General features: G+C 55.8%; 1 protein-coding gene across 6 annotated transcripts in view; it reads right to left on the reverse strand.

The window, feature by feature from the left end:
* Chd5 (chromodomain helicase DNA binding protein 5) overlaps positions 1 to 20,202 on the reverse strand; it is a 52,724-nt gene extending 32,522 nt beyond the window's left edge. For 3 of the 6 annotated variants that reach the window (XM_087906804.1, XM_087906806.1, XM_087906803.1), the window contains exons 1-6: positions 20,022 to 20,202; positions 10,933 to 11,057; positions 4,917 to 5,096; positions 2,537 to 2,655; positions 1,882 to 2,120; positions 233 to 354 (exon numbers count right to left, since the gene is read on the reverse strand). In XM_087906804.1, coding sequence (XP_087762930.1) covers positions 233 to 354; positions 1,882 to 2,120; positions 2,537 to 2,655; positions 4,917 to 5,096; positions 10,933 to 11,057; positions 20,022 to 20,100 — 864 coding nt within the window. In that variant the 5' untranslated portion in view covers positions 20,101 to 20,202. Of the gene's footprint in view, positions 1 to 232; positions 355 to 1,881; positions 2,121 to 2,536; positions 2,656 to 4,916; positions 5,097 to 10,932; positions 11,058 to 17,352; positions 17,469 to 20,021 lie in introns of those variants that run through there. The other 3 variants (XM_087906807.1, XM_087906805.1, XM_087906808.1) reach the window with 2 other exon arrangements.
* Positions 20,203 to 21,058: the final 856 nt, after the last annotated feature.

Below are 21,058 nucleotides of genomic sequence, written 5' to 3' on the forward strand. Positions count from 1 at the left end.
TGGGCACACATACGTACATACACACGTGCGCACACACAAACACACACACACTGAGGAACCCTTCTCCACACATGCACACACACTCAAAATACACACGCGTGGGCACAAAGACACATGTACACACTCACTGAGGAACTCTTCTCCACACACACTCGAACATGCACACACACACACGCACACACATGGGCACACACGCACATGAACACACACTCAAACATGCCTGCACACTCACCGAGGAACCCTTCTTCCTCTTGCTGATTCCTCCAAAGCGGAACTTGAGCCCCGCCACTCGCTTGCCCCTCCCCTTCTTCTTGGAGTCTTTGGCGCCTTTGTTCTTCTTCCTCACTCCAGGCCCTGGGCGTTGTAACAAGGGCTGCAATGACCAACACTGCCACTGATGGCCCATTTCTCCCCCACCACTTCACGGAGCCTTCAAGACCCCAGTGAGGAATGGGTCATGTGAAGACTGAGGGTCTGAGAGGCCAGGCTCTTGCTTAGGTCACAAGGGAAGTAATAAGAAGGAGACAAACCTGACCCAAGTCTGGCTGTCCTGGACACCAAGCTGGTCATCAGCTATGGACTACACTGTCCAATTGACTTGCTTCCAAGGAGCCCCTTGGCTTCCGTACCAGAGGGCAGGCCGCTGAAGCAACATTGCCCACCTGGGATCCATGCCTGGCATGGATCCCTAGAGAATCATTCTGGTACCAAAAGCCAGGCCACCAACCTCCCAAACCATGGGCCAAAGGCACCTCCCACAGCTACCCCCAACATTCCTATCTAATGGGCTGCAGGCTGGAATCTATGATGTCAATTAACCACCCCTAGGGAATAAGGACCCCGTCCCCGCCCCTGCAGCCCATCCTGCTGCCAGGAGAAGGCATGGGGCCTGGTGATAGGATTCGCACCCTTGCCAGGTAGCCTTGCCCAGTTCTCCTATGGCTACACCACACACAAGGACATGAAGATGGGGACCCAGCTGCAACCAGGGCATGCCACAGAAAAGCTATTTCACACTCTGAACAGGCAGCCCAGGGAGTCAACAGTTCTTCAGTAGCTCCTAGGCAGGCGGAAGTGGGAAAATAGGAACGATGGGGGGTGCACAGAGTTGGGGCAGGTGACCCATGACACTCGCCCACCAGGAACTCTCTGAGACATAAAACAGAGGTGCCAGACGCAGTAGTCAACATTGTCCTAGACACCAAAACTCTGTGGGGTTGGCACGTGGGGTCGTCCCCAGACTTCTCTCAGCCTATCAAATCCCAAATCAGAACAGAATGCAGAGGGGTTAACGTTCCCATGGGGAAGATCAATGTCCCCAACCTCTTAAATGCCAGAGCTTCCAACCAGGTGCAGTCTGGTCCCTCTGAAGCAGAAGGCCCCACTTGCCCTCCCCTCCCATCCCTTTTGCATGGAGTCAAACTGGATCTGGGCCTCCTTGCTACCCTTCCATCCCTGGTCACACCCAGTCCTGTGAGGTCCCTAGACAGGGACTCGACCCTATGCAGGAGACGTTCACACGAGAGGATCAGCAGGCTAACCCAAGACTGCCTCACACTTCTGTAAGAACAGGGCTGGAACTATTCCAGTCTATGGGGTAGGCTAAAGTAAGCTCACTTTGTGACCCACTCCTCCCACCCACCCCCCGTGCCCACAGCGTGAGGGCAGCTGGGCAAATGTTAACTCCCAAAGATGCACCCAAACTCCTCGACTTCCCCACCCTCCCCAACAGGAGACAGGGTTGAAGCCATGGGAAGGGGTTGAGTCAAGTCAGCTTGAGGTCACAGAAAATACTGGGTCCTCCTTAAGGAAAATACTGCGAAATCTGGGAAGGGCAGATCTGCCAGACAGAGCTCAGTGCCCACTCACCCACAGCCTTACCCTTGCCCTCTTTGGTCTTGGCCTTGCGGATGGGCAGAGGTTGGGGCACCTGCTGGGGACTGATAGCCAATGGAGGAGCGATGGTCACAGTCTCCACAGCTGCGGCCACAGCTGCCGCAGCTGCTGCTGCTGAGCTACCCTTAAACGGGTTGTTGGCGCTGAATTCTCGCCACTTGGCCCCCAAGACAGTCATCATTTTGGACATGGGGATCTTGGGGTTCTTCTTGGCAATGAGCGGCCTGGGGGAGAAATACAGGAAGGTGAGGGAGGGACCACCCTCTCTCTCACACCTGTGAGGTGTGGCCAGCCCCATAGTCCTGGCTAGAGAAACTGGACAGAACATGAGACAGGGAATGGACAAAGATGAGACCAGAGCACACACCAACATACTCCTGACTCCTGACAGGTTTCTATCTGGGCTGCAGACCAGAGAGGGGCCTAGACCTCAGGACAGAGCCTGTGAGGGAAGTAGGCCCAACCATCTGCTATGCTAAAATAAAGAGGTCTTGACCCCAGGGCAACAGTTGCTCTAATAACTCTCATCCACCAGGAGCCCCGGCTACCTCTCGGTTCACCTCCCCTGGATTTAGTGCCCAACCAAATGCAAGCACGACCCCCATGGTCACCCAGCCACAGCAGCCAGCCCCCAGCCCACCGAAGGAACTGGCTGAAAGCCTTGTAGTTGGTCAGCGTGTGGTAGTCTTCCTCTGAGAACAGGTAGTCGACATCATCCAGGCCCCACTCCGCCATGAGCTGCCCCGAGGACTTGGGCTCCTGCAGAGAGAAGTGGGATCAGGGGCAGAGGCCTTCTGACCTGCCTGCTGCTCTGAGAAAGGGGAAGACAGCAACCCGCAATTGAAGAACAATTCCCACCTACCACTGGGACACCCGAAAGCCACACCCACCTACCCGCCAACCCCACCAGGGGCATGTCTCGGATGCCGGCTCATAGGATGCTGTGAGTTTTAACACTGAAACTGGGGAAAGGACACACATGTTTCTCCGGATGGGGGAAGCAGGTCAGAGACGAGGCCAGGCTGCTCTGGCAGACTGGAACTGAGTGACAGCAATGGGCAGTGCTGAAAGAGCCCCTTGGTCACTTCCCAGACGTGATGCTAAGGGAAGTGTGTGACAACCCCAAGGGTCCCTCTGAGTCTTCAAAAGGGCTATCCCAAGAGTCGGAAAGCTAGAGGACAAGATGGCAAGACAGGGTCTCTGTGTAACCCTGTCCTGGAACTTGCTATATAGACCAGGCTGGCCTCAAACTCACAGAGATCCTCCTGCCTCCACTGGGATTAAGATATTTGCTATTACGCCCAGCTATTTTTAATTGATTTCCTTTTATGTATATGGCTGTTTCGCCTACTTGTATGTCTATGCACCACACGTGAACCTGGTGCCAGCGGAGGCAGAAAGGGGCATCAGATCCTCCGACACTAGAGTTGTGGTTTTGATCTACCATTTGGGCGCTGGGAATTGAACCCGGGTCCTCTAGAAGAGCAGTCAGTGTTCTTAAGCACTGAGCCATCTCTCCAGTCTCGCTATATGAGTCACTTCTAACCATCGCTCTCTCAGATACCAGCAGTGAGAAGTAAACAAACTAGTTCACCCTTCTGCCTCAGTTTCCTCATTCTGCCTCATAGAGAATTAGCATAGGTGCTCGGGGAAGGGATGAAGGTTTTAGTGACTGTTATCGTGGAACCCCACCCCCCATACCCTACCTCTTCCAAGTAATCTTGACTCGTCCCCACCAACCCCAGCATTCACCCACTAAGCCAATCAGCACACACCTTACTCTGCCACAGTTCCTGGCCTTTCTGATCAGCCAGGGGTCACAGACCCCCATCCACAGAAGCAGAAAAAAGAAGTGTTTTCAGCCTTAGGTGACACCAGTAAATGCCACACAGAACCATCAGCCCTGACCCCTCGAGTTCCCTTGGAAGCTAACTTTCTGGCCCTGCAGTGAAAGGCCACCTAGCTGGTGCACAAACCTTCCCTGGATCCCCAGTACCTATGTCCCAGAAATGATCCACAAAGCAAGGGGGCTTAGGAATCTGGTTCCACAACAGCTCAGGGATGGTTCCATTGGGGACCTGCCCCCTCAGGCACACCCAGGCCTTCCTAAAGGCACCTCCATGGAGCACAGAAATAAGCAGGATGTTGTCACTGGGGCTCCTCGACAGCCCCTGGAAGTCAATTTCTCAAAACCTTCCCCAAGGCTATTCCCAGTCACCGTTGATTCACAGCACACCCACCAGAGACTGATGGGATCACACGGGGTGTCAGGACACCCGCAAGAAAGCTCTGCTCCCTTAAGCACGCCAGTCTTCAATCATTCATAGCAATCTGCCGCGCCACAGCGACTGTGTTGATGTCTATGGTGCCACATCACAGCTCACAAACCATTCCTGGTGACATGAGGTCACCCACCCACACCTCACAGCCCAGAGGATGGTCTCCGTTCAACTGTGATGCCTTGACTTGCTTTATGACGAAGATGCCCGTGCCCAAAAGACAGCCAGGCCCGCCACAACCATGCAGCTCCAAGTTCACTGAGAGGCTGGAGGAACACCCACGTGGGCAGAGCTGCAGAGCGCGCCAAGTACCCAGGCAGGGCTGTCCAGCAGATGCTTGTGGCAAAGACTCCATTTGTTATTTTATCTCCTCAAATGACTCCAAGCGAGAGGTTCCCGACAGCAAACCTGAGCTCACACTATGCATCATTCTCTCCAGAAACAGCTGCATGCTCGGGGGGGCAAGCTGCTACCAAGAGCAGCCCCAATCTGTCAACGAGACACCGCACCGTGGCGCCCACAAACTCCTAAGTCCTCCCGCATAGCTGAGACTTCTCGATACAGGCCCCCCATATCCCACGTCCGACATCCACGTGCATGTGGGTGAGCTCCCCAACTCAGGCTCCGGGGGCACCCCTACCCCCCCAGGGCACCCCTATCCCCCACAGAGCACTCCTACCCCCCAGGGCACCCCTACCCCCCCAGAGCACCCCTACCCCCCCGCCTGACCCTAGCCCCCACCTTCAAGCATCCATCGTCATTGTCATCCTCATCCTCGTCCCTCTTTTTCCGCTTGGCTTTCTTCTCCTTCTTCTCCTTCAGTTTCTTCTTCTTCTTCTTGGTGGGGGAGTAATCGCTGCCTTCGCTCTCCGACTTCTCTTCCAGATCCTCCTCATTGTCTGACAGCTCATCGTTGCTCCCCTGGAAAAGAAAGGGGAACAGTGAGGGTGCCAGACACCCCGGGATGCCGGAGACCTGGGGCAGCAAGGCCTGGATAAGCTGCTCGGCCACCATCTTTCTTCATCCACGGTGCACAGAGGGGCGCGCGTGAGCAGCGGTGACTGACCCAATGGTGACGTGATCTTGAGCGAAACCAGAATTCCCCCAGGCAGGCGAAGTATGAGGTGAGCCTAGGGCAAGCTGGGCTTCAGCTTTGGTCACAGTGGACTTTGAAAGCGTGATCACACTCCACTCCAGGAACTCCTGATAGAGTCCGTGATGGCCAGAGGGGAAAGCCGAAGTATACAAGAGAAGCTCCAAGCAGGCGCTGACCTGCCCACTAGCACCCACCCTCACCCTTCAGCCAAGGGAAGGAAGCCTGCAATCAGGGGGTGCAGAGGTTCAGCTCTCCAGAGGCTGCCACAGTACAAGCCTGTCTCCAGGATGGCCACTCCATCTCAATGGTAGAAAAGGTAAATTAGGCAGCTCTTGAGATTGACTCCTTGATTTTGTTTTCTGTCTGTAGAAGCAGAAAATGGCCCATTTATATGGAGATTAGGGTGTTTACAGTCATAGCATGCCCACCAGAAGGATGCTGCCCCTGGACGGAAACGGTTTGCCTAGTGACTGGGAGGCAGAGCCCTGTCCTCTCCTACGTGGGTCTGCAGGGACAGGCTGGCACTGTCACCACAATTACCAGCTCAGGGCTTGTTACACCTATGATGCCTGTGAGGTGCTTTCAAGGTGAAAAAAGACAGGTTGAGGAGAGATGGGGAGAGCCAGAAATAAGTGGGGGAGAGGGAAGGAGAAAGAAACAAGAGGAAGGGAAAGGGGATGATGGGAGACATCTGGGGAATCCTGGGAGCCCCTCAGAATTCTCTTGCCTTTCCCAGTAGAGAACCTGCAGGCCAGCATACCCCATCAGTTAGCTGAGGCTGAACATGTCACTGAAGGGGTTTCTCCCTGCAGTTCAGCTGGGAAGACCCCCCCCATATGTTCTCCAGGAAGCTCAGCTCAATCTCCCCACTAAGAGCCCTGCTCTCGCGCCTGTCACCTGCTAACAAATGTCACATCAGCTCACTGCCAAGCTTCCTCACTTTCCCAGAATACCGACTCTGGTCAGCAGCCAAGGGACAGCTCCCACAACTAGCAGTGATATGGGACTCCGAAGCCACAGTCCTCAGGCTAAGGCAGGGGAAAGTGAAGTCAGTTAGGGACATCCCCTCCCTTCAGGTGACAGAGGCCAGCCAAGCTCTCTGAGACGATGTCCATGAGATCTGCGAGCTCCGGTCCTCACCCCAAAAAGGAATGTAGATGAGAGACAGAGGGCACCCCAGAGAGCAGTTGCAGCCGGCCCTGGAGAAGGAAACCCAGGCACTACACTGCAGTAGAGGCCAAAAGACCAAGGGTGGATCCTTGCATGGCCTGCCTGTGGGTCCTTGCTAGCCTGGGACACATGCAAGTCATTGTAACAACCTGAACCTCCAACTCTCTCGTCTGTGCAGTGAGAAAGGAACCAGGGCCATTGTGCCCACGACCCTGACATGGAGGTGTCGTGCTCAGAGACTGGGGTGGCATGAGAAGAACCAGTTGTTCAGCATGTGTCCTGGCAGGGGACTTAGGCAGAGCTATCTGTATTCACAACCACAGGTGCCTTTTACTCCTGACACAACTGGACAACACCCAAGCAGAGGTGCCTCCCAGTGACAACACCCCAAAACGGTGATGACTCTGCTTGGGAAGCAGAGAAATAGCAGAGGTAACCTAGGTCCCGCCCCACTTCTACCCACTGGAAAGGACCAAAGTCAGCCACATGGGTCACAGGCAGCTGGGTGGCGGTATGGATAGAGAACATGACTCTGCCTGGTAGCTGGCCAGAGCATGTCCTGGGTAGAAGACACCACCACATCCGGGGTTCAGGAGTGACCGGCACAAAGGGAGGCTGGAAGGCGACTCCAGCAGACCTCAGCATCTGCCAGAAGCAGCAGCAGCCTGTGCACGGCACGGAGAGGAGGCGGGGCTGACTGAAGCCGAAAGCCTGGCCTAGATAGGAGCTGGAGGAGCGCAGGGGACTGAGGTGGAGCCCTGGGTATGGATCTCAGGCTTGGTGTTCCTTTCCTCCGGCCATCCACCAAAGAAAAGGCCGAATGTTCACCTCTTATTCCACCCACGGAGAGAGAAAACCCTGACCTCCATCCAGCCCCTAGCCCGCAGCCCATCTCTCTTCTCCCCTGCCCCGCCTCTTCCAAATCAAGTCTGTACAGCCTGGGCCACCCCCACATCCATGCCCTCACATGACAGTGCCGGCAGAACTTGGACCAGCAGTTTATATGCTTTCACTCCTGGGCCTACTCCTCCCCCTGACACACATCATAAAAACATCCCGTCTCACAGAAAAGATGGCGAGGGGGGAGCGTTGCAACTGGATCGAAAAAGCATGCACCGAAGGGCTGTCGGCAGGACCTGGGGGTAGCAGTGTCTCTGGAGAAGGGAAAAACTGGCCACGAACCAGACCAAGTGGGACCACGCGGTGTCTCGGAATCTACTAGGGTGCATATCTTTAATCCCAACACTTAGGGAGTAAAGGCAGGAGGATCTGTGAGTCTGAGGTCAACCTGGTTGATAGACCAGATCCTAGGCCATCTAGTGAGGTGGGCCACACCCCACTCTGGAAGGGGACACAGACCAATCACTCTTACAAATCCCGCAAACCAACCTCAGTCCTGAGGTCTAAGAGAAACCAAAGTCCCATTAGCAGGCTGTGAAAATGAGAATGACGAGTTGGGCCTTTGACCTTGGCCTTGTCCTTTGCGGAAACAACCCTGAGTGTGACTGTGAGCTTGCACCAGTGGCTGCGAGAAGAACCTGAGGGGACACACGCAGAGCACCTCAGATGCCACACCCAGGTTGAGGGCAAAGAGGGCGGTCTCTGCTCAGAGCCCCTCTGCCTGCTGAGGGCACAGCACACCGGCCATGGTTGGTGGGGGCCCCAAGCAGTCAGTGCAACACACCCTTTCTCTTCCCCACTCCTCAGCCTATGAATCCCGGCCTCCTGTCTAATTCCCCTCTCCCTTCTATGCCCAGCACACACATCACATCTCCTGGAAAAAAAAAATAAGCATTTGGACTCAAAGGAAGAACTCAGGGAGTTGGTCATTCTCGATTTGGGGTCCTTCAAGACTGAGAGGGAAAAAGAAAGAATGAAATATGAGCCTTCCCATTCACCAGTGTTATAAACAGTTATAATTTAGCACTGAATAATTGGTTGCTATGGCAACCGCTGCAGTACAGGTTGAAATCAGTTCTCCCTCCTGCTCTCCGGTCTGACGGGGAGCTTCATCTACATATGCTCAGGTTCCGGCTGCAGCCCGGTTATTTTATGTAAATCGGGATCCACAGCTTGCTGCTTGCCTGTGCCCCGCCACCCGCCCAAACCACTGCTTAGAGCCCACCTGCTCAGGCCCCCTCTGAGCCTCGCAGTCACCTGGTGGGGGATGCAGTGTTGGGGTCGGGAAGGAAGGAGATTCCCACACCGTGATCTAGGGCTGCGGGGTGGGTGGGGGAGCAGACACAGCTACCTCTTTGTAAATAGCATGCTATAGACCGCCATCCCCACCCCCAGGTTCTGCAGCTGGCGAGCGCTAAGCTGGGGGCAGGGGAGGTGAAGGGGGAGGGCGCACCCCTGGCCCAAGGGTCACCTCTGGTGCTAGGCATCTGGGAGTCTTTTCTACCCCAGTGTGCCCCCTTTTAAAGAAGACGTATTGCATCGCAAGCAATACGCAGGGGCGAAGGAATGGAAGAGAGGATGGAAATGAGATAGGGGAGGGTAGATGAGATGGAGAGGAGGGATTAATAAGGCAGAGGAAAGAATCACGGGCCAGAGGAAGAACCTGAGGACGGCAGGACAGAGACCCCAGCCCTACAGCCCCATGCCCTCCCCACCCCTGGCATCCTTCTTAGACAGAGCCACATCAACCCTGTGCCCAGGAAGGAGCAGGAAAAAACCAGTCCTGCTTAGAACAAAAGCTCTCCCCACCCCAGGAACTCCGGCCAGCCGGGCATTCTATCTAGAAGTGAATGGTCCCAGCCAATGGCCTGACACTTGCGAGCAAGTGGAGGAGGACTCTGTCCTCTGCCATGAGGCCCAGGACCTGAGGTTGAAAACAGTGACAACCGAGAGAGACTTCACAGCCTCAAGCAGAAAGTCTGGGGACCTGGATGCCAGGGCCTCACAGAACCTGTCCACTGCCCAGCCATGGACAGATCTGCAGGACCAAGCAAATAGGAGGCAGTGCTGCAGGAGGAGAATTCTGGGGTCCCCCGTGTCAAAGGAGCTGGTTCCCAGCACTCCCTTCAATGGGGAGTTCCCAAGCACAGGGCCCACTCCTATATCCTGCCTCCACTTCCTCCTCTGGATAATGGGGACAGAGAGCTCTGGAGGAAGCCTTAAAATATAGGCCAGAACCCTTGACAACCTGCTTCCCTTCAACCTGTTTCCTTCCTTCCTACTGGAGACAGACTCGCCCTGTGCCAGAGTGTGAGGTGTTCTGGGAGGAGGCAAACACATCAATCCCAGACAACATGCCAGACTACAGAGAGCCTTAACGGGCTTAGAAGTCAGCTGAGGGGTCGAGGAGACTCCAGGAGAACCAAGTGTGGTACACATACATGTGCATGAACACACACACACGCACTCAACAAGAGAGCTGACTAACATACAAAGCCAGGAGAGGTATGGGTGGGCTAGCAGGGGCGGCTGAGGAGCTCGCCACAGAGGGCTGCCGCACATCGCTGAGGGAATCCTTAGGTTAGGCTGTCCTCACAGTCCTAGACAAGATGCTCAGACAAGAGGAGAAAACATACAGGCTGCGGGTTGAGCTTAGGTCCCCTCCGATGCCGTTGGCCTTCTCCAGAGTCGTCTGTCATGTCGACATGATCCCAACACAGGGAAAGTGAAGAGGACAGAGTTGAGGCTCAAGAGGGCAGTGGCTCTCACGCGCCTCTCACCACCATTTTTTCTCTTTGGGGCTCTCCTCACTTCTGCCCCCGGCCTGCGTGCCGGAGCCCCCAGATAAACCTGCTCAAAGCCTTGCAGTGACTCAGTTTTACGGAGGGACAGGCAAGAGGTCGCCCTCTTGAGTGGCCCTCTGAGCACCTCTGCTCCCTCATTTAGGAGAGGTGTATGCTCCACCCCCCTGGCCCAGCAGCCTGGAGATGCAGGAAGTGAGAAGACAGAACAGTCTTGTCCCGAATGGGAAAGACACTAAGCTACCTGCCTGCCTCAGTTTCCCCACACCATCAGTTTCCAAGGCTGATCTCAGGGACGAAGCAAGTCAGCATGAGGCACATGGAAACATAATATCAGCAAGCAAGCTACCTCACCTCCTCAGCCTTGAGTCCCAGCACCCTGTACACAGAACCACCAAGAACCAGGAAGTAAAGAACGGGAACATTAATGTCACCGCGCACAAGCACAACCCTTACACACAGCGCATTCCTCACGGGAGCCTCCTGGTGTTTCTCTGACCTTCTCTGCTCTCAGTAGGATTCACTGAGGAGACAAGAGACTCCAACAGAGCAGCCAGAGAGAGATTGGACAGCAACGATGCCAGGGACCAGGCTGAGACCACAGTGTGGGGCAGGGAGACAGCCAGAGAGAGAGCAACATGGTGCTCCAGCTCAGCACAGAAGGACAGCTCAACCTCCAACCTTCTCAAGAAGCCCGACAAGCCATTTCCATCTCAGGGAACTCCTGCACGGCACCTCTGCAGGTGTCCAAGGGGTGCAAAAGGCCAAGCCCACCCCACCCATGCCTCACCTCCTTCTTCTTCCGTTTCCCTTTGGACTTGCTCTCTTTCAGCTTCTTGGGCTTCTTCTTGGGAAGGCTCACGGGCTCTGCAGGGAAGAAATCCTCGAAGCCTTCAAGGCCACCGTCGTCTTCTTCTGCAGGGGTTGGAAGGGAGAGAGGTCACCTTCAGTTTTAGGCAGAACCAGGGACACAGAAGCAGAGGCAGGTTCCGAATCTCCATACCACCCAGATCCAACAACTCCAGATGGCGGCCATGTGGCCACAGTCCTAGGACAACTGACAACTGTCATGTCCGCCCTGGTGGGCAGCACAGGTCACTGCCACTCTCTAGCCTTGCCCTCCCTCCCTCCTCTGTAAAAAAGGACAACAATCACCTAGTCCTCAACCCAATAAGCAAAAGCGAGCGTCTAATCTGGTGTCCTTACTGATCTGGGAGAGAAGTGACCTCATGGGACGTCAAAGCCATCACTAGCTGGCCCAGGGAAGGCTGGGGCCCAATAGAGAGGCCAAGATGAGTAAGGCCTATCCTTACCTCCAGAGGTTCAAGTGCAGCTGAGATGCGACTAACAAATGCAAATAAGGGACCCAAAGACTTGATAGGATCCCTCTTAATGAGGGGTTCAAGACTACAGTGCCTCCCCTGCCCAGTCCTGTGCAGGGAATCAATACACACGACCAGCCCAGATGCAGAGGGCTGGCAGGATGCTAAGCCCATTCCACATATGGGTCTTCCAGAAAAATGCTCACGAATCCCAAGTTCCCTCAGTGACATGGCTGAATATGCCTGTGACCCCGGCGCTGGGGAGAGCCTGCTAGACACCCAGCCTAGTCAAACAGAGGAACCCATGGTCCAGTAAGAAGTCCTGTCTGAGAGTAACTAGGCAGAGTGTGACAGAGAAGGCATCGATATCTTCCTTTGGCCTCCATGTGTGCATGAATGCACACCCTCAGACATTCCTTCACACCACATTCAACTTTTTTTAATTAAAGGCCAAGAGAGAGCAGGGTGGGCTTAGGGGCTGGGGTCATTAAAAAGGTGGCTATTGGCTCCATGTCAGCCCAAAAGGAGAAAGGTAAGTCTGCCTCAGCTCACCTTCAACCTAGAAGGGACTTCTGTACTGGGGAGACATGGTGAGTTGGAGCCTGACTCCCACCTACTGGGGACATCCACGTGGAGCCACCCAGAGGGTAAATCAGAAAGAGATGGCCACCCAGGGGGCTAAGGACAGAGAGATGGCCATCCAGTGGGCCAAAGAACAGAGATGCCACCCAGAGGAGCAAAGGACAGAGAGATGGCCACTCAGAGGGGCAAAACGAGGCTTCCAGAATTAAGCAGCTCCAGAACCATAAGAGCAAGCCTCCTTCACCAGCCCATAACCTGGGTGCCCTAGCAGGCCCCTCCTCATGTTCTGTGTGCAATGAGTAGATAGGGGTGGTCAGAGGAGTGGAATCTACGCCTCGCATGTGTGCATAGAGAGGCAATGTCCTTCTCAGGTCCGGCACAAGTCCTCCTGCCAGCCTTCGCTCACCTGAACCCCAGAGCCCTGTGGAAGACAGGTTCCCAATGGGTCTCTCTGATCCCTGTACATGGTGGCTAATTTCAGTCACACATATCCTCCTCTCAGAGGACAACTCATGGCTCCAGTAGCTAAGAACATCCCTCCTGAACCCTGAGAGGTCAGTCTGCATATGTACAACCCTCCTATTGGGGCACGGTACCCCTCAGTACCAGGATCCCATCCAAGGAACAAGCCCTGCCTGCCCACACAGCTCCCCGGAGTCTCCGGAGCAAGGATAGCTAGCGTGTGCCAAAGTTCCGGCCCCTCCCTAGAGTGGGAATCCGGAAGAGCAGCCTGCAAACCAGAGAGGAGGAGGCAGACTCCAGGCAGGACTGGAAGCTGATGTAAGGAGGGAACCTGAGTATAGTCAGGTCATCCCTGGAGGACCACCGCAGTACATGCCAACCTATAGAGTGTGGTACTGCTGAGGCAGGGTCCACGTGAGGGGTACAGCTAACGTGGTGTTGGCAGGACGCCAGGCACAGGGCAGTGGGCAGTGGAGCCACTCCTGACTTAAGCTTCCGTGGGCCAGGAATCCCAGCTGGGACTAGGAGATGTTGAATGTAATGCACCCTGCTCCTCTGAGCCCTGATGTGCCCGAGGCAGGGAGAGTCTACAGAGAGGCCTCAGAGTCTTGGCCCCGACGCTGAAGATGGCAGGAGGCCAGGCCAGAGTGGCCAGTGGGATGCCCATCTGCACCTGCGTATTCTCCCAGGATCACAGACACCCACCCAAGCAGAAGCACCCCCACCCCCTGCGAGTGCCCCATACCAGTTATGTAACAGGCTCCAGGCTGGTGCAATCTCAAGGGGCCCCTTCTCCCTCCTGCCTCTGCAGGGCGGTCCCCTGTCTCCTCCTAGCAGGGGAATCCCCGGACTTAGGAAGCCAGCCCAGCACATGTTCCCTGACTGGCCAGCAGGAGACGGAGGTCCACAGGTGACTAGGAATGTTCTACAAAGAAGCTTGTGATACAGAATGGATACAGAAGTGGGCAAGAAGGAGCCCCCAGGCTAGGTGTAGCTCATCCAGAACAAACATAGACCCTATGTCCACAAACAGCACCCCTCTTCTTCCACAAGGCAACCTCACAGTTCAAGGCTGCCTGGTTAGTTAAAAAGAAAATAAATAAATAAATAAATCTCCCTCCAGGATATTTCCAGAACTGGCACATGAAGATGAGGATCCGCTCTGACCACGCCTATCTCTAGCAGGCACTTCCTGTGCCTACTCTGCTTCTGGTAGCCCTGAGAACACCTCAGGCCTGGCCTCTGTGATCCCACCCCATCACCCCACACACCTAGCCCTCACTGTTCCCAAATAGGTCATCGTCCTCTTCGGCGACAAGTCTTCTAAAATCCAGCTTGGGAATCACCATCCAAATCACCCCACTGGCAGCCACGCCCGAGTCTCAGGCTTCTGCCATCACCCCTATTCTTCCTTCCCATGGCCCTATCTGCCAGGGGCAGGTCAGGGGCAGTTTTTACAACAAGGGGCATGTGGCCAGTGGGGGAGATAGAATTCCACTACCCTGGAGTGAGGGGACCCAGGGTGGGGGCAGCCAGCCCATAAAACAATTGCCCTGCCAATTCCCAGCCCAAGGAGGCTGCCCCACTGCCCTCCTGGCCCATCTGGCTGTACCCTCAAACACCAGCCAGCCCTGCCCAGCCCCAGGGCCTGAGGCTCCATCGATCCTAGCCAGCTATAATTAGGACCATTAGCTTGGTAACTCCTTACATCTTAAGTGGCCCCAGTCAGAGGCCTGAGGAAGAGCAAGGGAGGCTACTTCCAAGACTTGGGGTGGGAAACAACATGAAGATGAGGGACAGCGTGAGGGTCGGGGGACAGAATCTGGCAGGGTAAAGGCACAACTTCCAAAGCTTTTTCCGACCTCTGCTAGCCCCTTGTTCGCTGGCCGCACGCCCTCTAGCTCAGGCCTGCATTCTCCAGCTGTAGCTGGGTGAGCCGGATGACCCTTCCCAGCTGGTAAATGACGGCAGTGGCGCTGAGCCAGGTGTGGTGGCACAGGCCTCTAATCTCGGCACTCCACAGTCTGAGGCAGGGTGATACCAAAGTTCAAAGACTTCTGGGCTACACGGCAAGGCCTTGTCTGATGAAACAAGAAGACCCTGGAATGGCCGCAGTTACAGATATGAGACTCCGAGGACCTCATCACCTGCCCGCATCTCAGTCCCACAGCTGTCTGGAGTACAGCCTGGTGACGATCTAGGCAACAGGCTCATACCAGGATGTGAGCCCTCCCCTAGCTCTGCCCTTCAGGCTGTGGACCCACTCAGAGCCAGGTATTTTGGCAGTGTGCCTTGTGTGCCACGCTCAGGACTGTACTCCAGGACCACCGAAGTAGCTAAGGCCAGCTCGGGATCAGGGTTGCCAGAGCCTGAGAGGACAGATCTAGAAACCCACAGCCAGGGTGAAGTCTTGCAGACTCCAGGCCCTGCCCCCTCTGAGGAAGAACAAGCCTCCAGGAGGCTTTTCCAGTCGGAAAAGAAGTTATGTCATCAGACTCAGAGAGTAGACAACTAAGGGGCCGGGACAAGACCTCCATCGCCAAAGTCTCCAAAGACCAAATCAGCTTAGTCCACCAGCCTCCCCAGAACCCAGGGAGTAGGGGCTCCTGTTTCCACCCCCTCACCCATCTTCAAGGAGGAAACAGGGCCACCTAGTGGTCAGGAGGGAACAGGGCCAGAGAGGCACACTGCTTCAAACCATCACCCCTTCCTGACCAATGACCCAAAAGTCCGCCCCCATGGCCATTTCTTCATCTGTGAAATGGGCTTCATGCTGCAGCCTGCCTTCCTCCTGGGCAGTGGGGAGACATTGAACTGTGAACACGAGGCCCCAATGCTGGGTGCAGTCCAGCGATGCAAAGAACCCAGGAGGGGTCGCAGGGTGGAGGTACTCTGAGGTCAGTACTTGTGGACCATAAAAAGCCTGACTGAAGTCCCCACTAATCTCTGAACCTCCCCCCACGGCACAGGCCCTCAGCTGATCCAGAGCAGCGCTACCATAACCCCAGAGGTGATTAATAATTTATTTATGACATTTGACAAAATCCAGACATCACCTCATTGGCATCTCATAAAAGAGACGGCGGTCCTGAGAGCGAGGGGAGGAAAGGAGGAGGAAGAGCTCTTACCTTAAGTGACTGGGACCTAGGAGAGTGAGGATGGCCCAGGCAAGCAGAAGAAGCCTCCAGACAGATGTAAGGCATGGGTGTGTGGGAAGAAAGGGGCAAGGAGTCGAAGACATGAAGCAACAACACGGGAGGCATGGAAAGAGACAGGGACGAGGGAGAGGCAGAGCTCTCAGGCAGAGCAGATAAAGACTGAGGAGGGAACAGAGCAGAGAAAGAGGTGGAGGGAGGGGGAATAAAGACAGAATTACAGAGATGAAATAGTCTCAGAGGTTCCTCTACAAGAGCCCTAGAAGTCTGGTGAGGTGGCGCACACCTTTAATCCCAGCACTCGGGAGGCAGAGGCAGGAGGATCTCTGTGAGTTGGAGGGGCCAGCTGGTCTACAAAGTGAATTCTAGCACAGCCAGAACTACATAGTGAGACCTCGCCCCCCCCCAAAAGAAATTCCGACAGAAAGTCAGACAATATGCATTGCTCAGTACTTGGGTCAAAGATAGGTGGATAGATGTCAGAAAATCGAATGGGAGTGGGGAGACGGATGGAAGCAGGTGGATGGATAATGGATGGGTATAGTGGACAAATTGATGGTAGATGATTTGGATACATGAAGCATGGTGGGTATATGGATGGAGAGCTGGTGGAGAGATGGGTGGTGGTGTCAATGGACAGATGAAAAATGGCTGGATAGTAAAGAATGAATAGATGGTAGTTGGATAGATAAGTGAATGGTGCTAGCTGGTGGATAGTAGATGGATGGATGGATGATGGATGGATGATGGATGGATGATGGATGGATGGATGGTAAATGGTTGGATGAATGATGGATGGTTGGATGGATGATGGATGGATGGTAAATGGTTGGATGGATGATGGATGGATGGATGGATGGATGATGGGTGGATGATGATGGATGATGGATGAATGATGGATGGATGATAATGGATGGATGGATGAATGGATGAATGGATAATGGATGGATGGATGGATGGATGGAGGAATGATGGATGGATGGATGGATGATGGATGGATGAATAGATGGATGGATGGGTGATGATGGATGGATGATGGATGGATGAATGATGGATGGATGGATGAATGGATGATGATGGATGGATGATGGATGGATGAATGATGGATGGATGGATGATGGATGGATGGATGGATAATGGATAGATGGATGGATGGAGGGATGATGGATGGATGATGGATGGATGGATGATGGATGGATGAATGCTGGATGGATGGATGATGGATGGATGGATGGCTAATTGGTTGGTATTGTGGATTGATAATTAGATGCTTGGGTGGGTGTTAAATACAGTCAGGTTCCCTGGACCATCCCTACTCCAAATGGGGGGGAGCTTAGAAAGCATGGGCCTTCGGGAATCATGGCAGCCATTCTCTCCTCACCTCTGAACCTAAGATGCTCACACAGGTAGCTATATCTGTGGGTGGAGACAGAGACCACTCAAGTCTCCCTAGGACCACAGCAGTTACCCTGCCCAGCCAAAAGAGATTCTGGGCTCATCAGCTTGACAGTGATTGAGAAAGGGCTGGACCAACCAGGCAGGGAGACCTCCAGCCTAGCAGAACCCACCTCTGAGGAAAAGCCTTTAGCAGAACCCACCTCCGAGGAAAAGCCTTGAGGGCCAGGCCCTTTCCTCTCAGGCTTCTCACTCCCAGCCCTTCTCCAGCCCAGGTCCCTGACAGACACTTACTAGATGAGAGCACAAGTCTCAGAAGCATATCCTTGGGGAGGCAGGACGGCTACCCGCTTTGGATGGTGCTAATTACACCTGCTATGGTTTGCTGTGCATGTGATGCGCTGGGCATTATGACCTGACTGTTCTATGTGCACTATCCCGAGGTCTCATAATAACCTTCTATGAGGTAGCTGCTGCTGGATTCATTCTACAAGTGGGGACACTGAGGCAGAGGGCTGGGGGGCCTTGTCCCAAGACCACAGGACTAACAAGAACAGTGCTGAGGCTTAAGTTCTCCTCCTCCCAACTCAAGTCTTCCCTTTGACTAGCACACTCCCCTGGGAATCGGCAGCTGCCAACCTCCGAGCCAGAAGAAGTGGGAGCCTACCCCACTTTCCTCCTCACAGCGGGCTCACCCACCAGCCACAAAGCTAGGGGGAACCGGCCAAGGAAAAGCCCGTGTAGGAAACAAACTGCGCAGATGCTAATTGCTGCCAGTTGAGAATTAGCGTGAAGGCTTCCAGAACCCTGTCGCTGTCAGACTCCAGGGGTCTAAGAAGGGTCTAAGAGGTCACTTCCAGGACCTCCTCAGCTAAGAAGAGCTTCACCACACATTGCAGAGGGCTATGAAGCAGCTAGCAGGCCAGGCGGCCAACACTGCAGGCAGACACGTGGACTAGGCCAGGACTGGCCCCACAGCCAGGGAGCCAGGGGTGACCGTGAGACTCCTCATCATTAGACACAATCTCTCAGGCAACCTCAGTTCCAAGTGTCAGTCCAACTGGCAGTTAGGGGTTCATTCCACTTAGGAGTGGGGGGAGACTGACTGAGGAAGAAAAATGAGGTTCCAGAGACCAGGAAGTGCTACAAGCAGATAACCTCTCGAAACGGGTCTGAGGTGAGGATGAAAGAGGGTGTCCCATAATGCCCTGGAGCTGGGGCCTGCATGGACAGAACAAACTTGTGAGCAAAAGACAGGAGTCAAGCAGAGGTCAAGGACAGGGCCCAAGGACAGAGCGGCACCTGCAGTGTCCCGTAGAAATACTGTCGGCAGACACTAGGAGTCAGGGCCCAGAGAGGCTATATGTGAACAAGGAGCACTGGGAAGACTGGATGGACCAATAGTCTGGCTCTAAGTGGTCAGTGACCACTGACTGGGAAGTTCTGGAGGGGTCCATGGGAGAGGATGGAACCTGGAAAGATGCTGGAGCCCTGGAAGGCTCTGGGGACAAAGCAATCATAGCAGTCAATGACAGGGCCCAGAATTCCCAGTTAGAGAGACAGGAGCAGGGGTCTCCTTTGCATGGCTTTGGAAGTGTTCCTGAAGGCCCCTGCCTACCCTGGAGGCAAGTGGAGGCACAGATTAGTAGGCAGACTGGACCAAGATCCAGCCCATATTGTCCCATCATCCTGGGGGCACCCAAAACCTCACCAAACCCTAGTATCTGATGCAAGCAAGGAAGGTCAGACAGGAAGGAGAAGAGGACACCATTGGTATAACAAGTCCCAGAGATGGGGCTGTTAATACACACCCAACTGTCCACCGCCCCTGTCAGTACCACAAAAGACCACGCCCCAATCACCACCAGAGATCTTTGAAGAGTTAGACTCCTAGGTAGAAAACAGCTACAGGTTTCTTGGCATGTGCTTGGCTCTGCTTTCCCCACTTAGAGAGGGGCTGATGGCTTCAGCCTGGGATTCAGCAGTCAACTACTGGAAACCATTCCTCTGCACACCTCATCCCAGGGAAGGCTCTTGGCCTGGCTAAAAGGGGAGGGGTTGAGCAGCAGGCTCCTGCAGGGGGCCCCAGTGACAGCATTAAATCCACTAAACAAGCAAGCCAGTCCGCAGAAGAGGAGACTGGGGGCCAGGGGGTGTGGCCCCTGGTAAAGATACCAAAGGCCTGGGAGGTACTGCTCTCCCCTGAAGAACGGGTGCGAGTGTGTGAAATAGTCTCATCCATGGGGATGTACATTCCTGGGCAAAGGAGGACCTTCTGGCCTCTCACAAGTCCTCGGAAGTTCAGGAGGAGCCATAGACTTAGGAAACTGAGAAGTGATACCCCTAACAAGGGAGGGAGGCCAGCTGACAAGGTGAGGCCCTGCCAGACTATGCCAGGACGGGGAGCAGTTTAACTGAAGAATCCTTCTGAAAGGTAACCCCTGAGACACAAGCGTGCGATGGAGGCTGAATTCGAAGAAGCCGTTGGCAAGGGCAGGGGCGGTGGCCCTGGGGCGTCAGGCCCACTGGCAAGGCGGCAGGATGGTCTAGGCACGGCTGGCACTAGCGCGCGGAGCACGCACGGCGGCCTGTGCAAAGTGCTGGGGAGCGACTGTCAGGCACCAGGAGTCGGAGCCCGCGCGCCCCGCGGGGTTCGGGCATGGCCAGCTCCCCACGCGCGGCCCGTCCTCGCCCCGCCCGCAGAGCGCGCTTCCCGCCGCCTTCAAGGGCACGCGGGCTGACCCCGGCGGCGCCGCGCCCCCTCCCTCCCTCCTAGCCGCTTGCCCATGCTCCCCACCGCGGGTTCGCCCAGGGGTCCCTGGCGCACCCCGCCCCGAGCGCCGCGCCCCGATGCTCGCCCGGCCCTGCGCCCTTGGCCCGCGCGGCGCCAGCAGGGCGGGAACGCCACCCGCAGCCCGGCGCCCCGCCCGCGTCCCAGGCCAGCAGGTCCCGGTGCCCCTCACCTGACATCTCCTCCTCGTTCTCCATCTCCTCCGCGAACAGCCGCGGCAGCTCCTCCTCGGTGCCCAGCGGGCCCCGCATGCCCAGTGCGGGGGGGAGGGGAGGTGGGCGCCCCCCTCCCGCCGGGCGCGGTGCCAGCCTTAACCCGTGAGCTGCCGGACGGACCCGCTCGGCGGGCGAGGCGGTCTCGGCGAGAAGATGGCGGCCGCCGGCCCCCCCGCCCCCCCAAACCTCCACCCCCCCGTGTCGACCCCTCAAGCTCTCGGCCGCTTCTGCTCGCACCCGCCAAGCCCGGGCCGCTCCGCCCACCGCGCCCCGCAGCGCGAGTCCCGCAGCCGGCCGAGGGTGGCGGCGGCAGCGCCCGCGGCACGGCGGCACGGCGGGGGGGCGGCACACATGCCCGGATTGTGACGTCCAGTCTGGTTGCTGTGGCAACCCCATCCCATCGTTCCGCCAGCGCGACTAGTTACCAGCAACGAACAAGTTAGGGGGACTAGTCCTGAACAGCCTGGTGAGCGCGGGAGGGGGTCCGGGAGCCGTCGAGGTATGAGCAGAGACACGACGGACAGACGGACGGACGGGCGAGCTGGCTGCGGAGGCTCGGTGGCCCGGGCGCAGGAGGAGGCGAGGTAGTGCTACCCGTGCGCACCCCGCACCCCGGGCAGGGTCAGGGATCGCCACCTGCCCGCGAAGACACCTGGCCCCGAGAGGCAGGGTGGTAAACCACGAGCTGCCCCACTAGCCTTTTACACTCCGGACACACCCCACCTCGGTTTCAGGCTACCCTTTTCAAAAAAGAAGCAGAAGAAAATGTGTTCCGCACTTAGGGAAGGGTCTCTCTGGTGACAGTGGGTGCGATTGATCAAGAAAAATCAGTGGCTTCCCCACCGCCCACGTGCCCTTTCCGAAACACTCCTTTGGGCTGTGTCCAGCTCAAATACATCCAGGTCTCTAGGGCTCGGTATGGTCTGTGCCCCGGACTCCCTCCCACTCAGGACACCTGTCGCCAGGCGGAAGGGTTGATGGCTGCCAGCCCCAC

Source organism: Myodes glareolus, chromosome 6, assembly GCF_982192425.1.
Source record: "Myodes glareolus chromosome 6, mMyoGla1.1, whole genome shotgun sequence".
Lineage (NCBI taxonomy): Eukaryota > Metazoa > Chordata > Mammalia > Rodentia > Cricetidae > Myodes > Myodes glareolus.